The 5,185-nt window shown below is 41.7% G+C and overlaps 1 protein-coding gene across 1 annotated transcript in view; it reads left to right on the top strand.

The window, feature by feature from the left end:
• Positions 1-4,735, top strand: part of LOC108790941 (protein unc-93 homolog A-like) — a 112,863-nt gene extending 108,128 nt beyond the window's left edge. The window contains exons 7-8 of the mRNA XM_018561306.1: positions 861-996; positions 4,635-4,735. Coding sequence (XP_018416808.1) covers positions 861-996; positions 4,635-4,735 — 237 coding nt within the window. The remainder of the gene's footprint in view (positions 1-860; positions 997-4,634) is intronic.
• Positions 4,736-5,185: the final 450 nt, after the last annotated feature.

The following is a 5,185-nucleotide window of genomic DNA, read 5'->3' as shown; positions in this document are numbered from 1 at the left end:
TATATATATATATATATATATATATATATATATACACATACATACATACATACATACATACATACTATATTCATATTCATACATGTAATGTTCTTCCAAGCAAGAACATTTTATTTCAGTATGCCTCAAGAATGCTTCATCCAAACACATTCCTTGAGATCTCAGTGCTTCATCTAAACATCTAGCCAACATGGCTATCACAGTGATCACAAGGCCTATGATCTGCGTTGTCTAATGGCAGCTTGAGCACAGGTATTGTGCACATGCCTGGCATGTGTACATATATACATGCTCTGCAGCAAGGACCTTTTAAACATTCACGCAGAGCTGCAGTGCCTCTGACCGACTGACTACAATGGTCGGTGAGGAGGTGATTGAGGGTTCTTATGCAGGCTGAGCGCATGTGTGGTTATTAGGCATTCCCACTCTTCTGATAAGAAATTGCCTCACCATGGATGGCTAACACTGTTTCAGATAAGGTCAGCCTACCCTGAGAATGAGAAGTCTTGTGTAGTATAAGCAGCTAAAATATGAGGTACATGCACGGATTGTTGTAACAATACAATAAAGATGTTGGGTGGAGCATTGTTTGTCTGAATCAGGCAGATAGCATGAGCAAATATGGGATGCTTTTTCTACATGTTGGAAAATGTATCATATATACGATTTAAATATGTTATGTTCTGTCTTCTGATCGAAAACTGAATGCCATGTTCAGTGCCCATGCCTGAGCACTAATGCCCAGAGTTTGAAGTGTTAAAAAGTGAAACAAAATTATGAAATTTGTATTAAAAAACATACTAATATTTTACTTAATCGTTCAAATATAAACTACTAATGAAGACTGTTTTTCTTTCCAGTCATATGTGACCTGTATATTGGGACTAAAATATGTGGGTTTTGTAATTATCTGTTTTGGTGTTACCAACTCAATTTGTGCGGCAGTCTTTGGAAAAGTTGCTCAATATACTGGCAGAGTTCCATTATTTCTGCTTGGTAAGTATGCATAATGTCCTGTTTTCACATTATATATATAGATGTATATATATACACACACACACACACACGTAGAATTGTAACAATCAGGGGCGGACTGAGAACACATAGGGCCCCCGGGCAATATGAGATGGGGGCCCCCTTGTGCTCTGCCCATATACAAGCCCCACCCACATATACATTCTTGTGTTACAGAAATCATTTCTCCACACTATTGTCAAAACAGCAGCTCTATTCACTAAATGGTGAATTGCAGGGGAATTGGTAGGAGAATTACAAAATCTAGACAAATCAGGCGGTTTGAAAAATGAGCTATATGGCAGAATTTTTTTGGCTTGGCTATTTTGACAGAGATTCTTCAATTCTGCCAATCAATAGCCAAACCAGAAAAATTCTCCCATTTAGCTCACTTTTCAAATCGTCTATATTGGTCAAGATTTTGAAATTATACTGCAATTCTCCTACCAATTCACCCTTTAGTAAATAGATTTGTAAGTGTTTTAGTAGTAAAGTACGCACAGTTCAGGAGTATAGAACGCACAATTCAGGAGTATAGAATGCACAGTTCAGTGTAAAGATGAATGCAAAGATCAGTGTAAAGAACGCACAGATCGGTAGTAAAGAACGCACAGATCAGTAGTAAATAACGCACAGATCGGTAGTAAATAACGCACAGATCGGTAGTAAATAACGCACAGATTGGTAGTAAATAACGCACAGATTGGTAGTAAATAACGCACAGATCGGTAGTAAATAACGCACAGATCGGCAGTAAAGAACGCACAGATCAGTAGTAAAGGACGCACAGATCAGTAGTAAAAATGCAATAACGCAGAACTGTTCTATTGCAATACTTCTACACTACACTGGGCACCTGAAACATTATATAAAGATACAAATCAATACTTTATGACTAAGGGCCCAGTCACAATCCAGTGTGTTTATCCCACAGTCCTGTGACATTAACACACTGGACACACAGACTCTCCCCATGTCTGGGGGCGGGAGAAGGCAATTGCAAAAAATCATGCATGCCATTTCAATTGCACCGTCATGCCCCCTCCTGCCCCAGAACAAAGGAAGAGTCTGATTCAGGGCCCTGTCACACAAGCTCCGGTGCGTTTCAGCACTATTCGTTGCTGCAATGCATTGGGGCACATTCGGGCTAGCTTCCTGCATCCAGAGTTTGTTTTAAAAAAATAGTGCTTGGAGCATTTTTTCAGATCGCACTGAACTGGAACACAGACACTGTTTTGCCATGTGTCCGGTTCGGGCGATCGCACTGCGGGTGGTATACTTGGCTGCGGTCCCACTGAGTTCAATGCAACACCACGCCCCTCCCGCCCCGAACGCAGTAAGCCTGTTGGGATGCACTCCAGTGTGTTCCAGCAGCAAATCGTGCTGGAATGCACTGGAGCTGGTGTGAACTGATCCTCAGTGATCTAGTTCGTTCATGCCACGGGACTGTGAGATGAACGCACTGGATGGTGTGCATCTACCGGTAAATAGGAACCTATATGTGTTACATTCAATATATATATCAAAAAAAAGGGGGAAAGTGGGAGACTCCCTGCAGATGGATATTCAATTACCGGAAAAAGAATAATTAAGTTGGTATTTACTGCATTATAAAGATATATGGTCAGCAGATATTAATGATTCTGATATATCTAATATCATGTAGACTATTGCAAATTGATTCTCATACCCATACAAATACTATAGGTTAACCTCTCCAAATCTTCCTGACGAAGCCTCGGCGAAACACATTGAAGACTGGAGCAAGCACAGAATCATGGCTTAACTAATGATAAATAGAACAATTATGTACAATTAATCATGCAAATAAGATATGAATACAATGAGGGCAATGACCAATATATGAATTTATAATCATGGTTTCTGTGTGGGTTCCAGGGAGGTTATTTATGGTGTATACATCTATTTATGGTTTTTTATATGGATGAATTTTAGCATATTTATATGTATAGACATTATGAATTGAGTATATTAAAAATGGAATTTTATTATATATATGAATCAATTGACTTTATTATTGGATCAATTCCCTGCTATTCTCCAGTGGTCACCACAAAGCCCCTTTCTTTCTCTTTCCTCCTTTTTTTGATATATATTGCATAGATAGGGGTGGTGTCCCAGTTTGTGTGATGGTTCCTAATTTTTGTATTACATGTGTTACATTCAGTTTTGGCAGCACTTTCACACTAAGGGCCCATTCACACCAATTGCGGTGCGTTCCAGAGCAGAGAGTTTTCCAGGTCCTGAAGAAACAAAAAGCATCCCCAAACCAGAATATTTTTACCACCATGCTTCACAGTTCTTATTATGTTTTTCTCCGGAAATGCTTGAAATACTCTATTTGGTTTGCTGTAAACATGTCTACTGTTGCTGTGACCAAAAAAACTCTTTAATTGATCAGTTTTCAGCACATTGTTCCACACGGCCTGGTTTTTGCCTATATGTTTAATGGCAAACTGTAGTCTTGCTCTAATGCTCTTTTCGGAGAGCAAAGGCTTTGCTTAATTGTACAGCACAGGACAGTATGTGGGTTATATGCAGATACCTTCAGGAAAAAAAGCTGTAAATAGCAAGTTTACAGCTGTGATATAGCCACTGTGGCTCCCATTTCTGCAGCTCTCTGGATTAGTTAATTCCTCACCTGAGCCCTGGGGGACTGTACTGGATGCGGGGACGCTATTTAATGTTAGTGTTGAATTAGTTTTTATTAACTTTTGTAAAAGGAGATTTAGACAATTCACAACATAACTCAAGCAACATAAGTCACATTATTGGGAAACAATATGAGGGAGGAAAACTCTCAGTGGCACGGTGTTGACATCCGTCTAGTGCCGGACTCGCTGCAGTTGGGTAACTCGCATAAAGTAAAAAAACAAAGTCACACAGAACATGTGCGAGAACTGAGAACATCATTCTGGACAAACACTTCCAGGAACTCACTATAGGTCTGTCCGAGCCTGAGACGTCTGGAGTTATCCACATTATTATCATACAGTACAGTCTTCTCATGAACCGTCTGATCTTGTATTTATATTAGAGAAGCATTAAACAGAGAGAAAGCGGGGAGTGAGGAGTAGAAGGAGGAGAATAGTATACAGGAGGTAAGACTGGGGTTGGGGGTGAGGGGGGGGGTCCATCAATCTGCAGTTACTGATATGTTACGGAGGTAGATGTCTCCCATCTCCTATCAGGAGATTGAGATTAGAGGAGGGACTGGAGGTCGGCCGAGGCGGAGAAATGTATCCATACACTCCATTGCGACATGAATTTGGGGAAAGTGTAATTATCTGTCGCCAGGAGCTCCTCCATGTGCATCACATCATTAACTAGGCTAACCCATTTGGAGAGGGGTGGGGTAGTCGTCGTTTTCCAGTACATGGGGATCACCTGGTGAGCAGCAGACAGGAGGTGCCCAAGTATCATCGATTTTTTGGATTTCCAGGATCCCGGTAGGAGTTACAAAAAGGCTATAGTAGGCGTAGGTGCCAAGGTGTCCCCGTATAAACGATTATAAATCGTAAAGACCTTCTGCCAGAATGAGAGAACTAAGGGACATGTCCACCAAATGTGTAGGTATGTGCCTCCTTACCTCATTGCAGCGCCAGCAAGTCTCCGGAGAAGAAGGAAAGATCCGGTGTATGGAGACCGGGTCTCTGTACCACCTAGTAATAATTTTGTAATTCTTTTCCTGTGCATATGAGGAAACAGATGATTTGTGCGTGTAGTAATAAATGGTGGCCCAATCTGTCTCCGACAGGTCCCTGTTTAAGTCAGCGTGCCAATGGGCCTGCGAGCCAAGCGGCACCTGATGGAGAACATCTCTCAATATCCCATTAACGACCGAGATCGGCGAGCCCTTTCTTTAGAGACAAGCATGAGTTCAAAGGCCGTTAGCGGTCTGTGTGTCTGCCCACCAACATATAAAGCGGAACATATCCTTGACAGTTGCAGATCCAACAGTCAATTCACCGGGGGGTTCCCCATGTTATCAGTTGGCGGCACATTGCGGTCTGTAGAGGGGTGTATAAAGTCTTGAGCCGTGGGCCAGTCAATTCTCCTGTAACCCCCTACCGAGGGGATAGCTACCCCCGTGGGGAACAGGGGGTTGTCAAATAAAGGTGATAGAGGCCCCGGTATAGTAGAGAGAGAA

This window comes from Nanorana parkeri, unplaced genomic scaffold (assembly GCF_000935625.1).
Source record: "Nanorana parkeri isolate BGI_ZX_2015 unplaced genomic scaffold, ASM93562v1 scaffold515, whole genome shotgun sequence".
Lineage (NCBI taxonomy): Eukaryota > Metazoa > Chordata > Amphibia > Anura > Dicroglossidae > Nanorana > Nanorana parkeri.
Note: the sequence above shows the minus strand (reverse complement) of the source record. Positions and strands in the feature narration are given on the sequence as shown.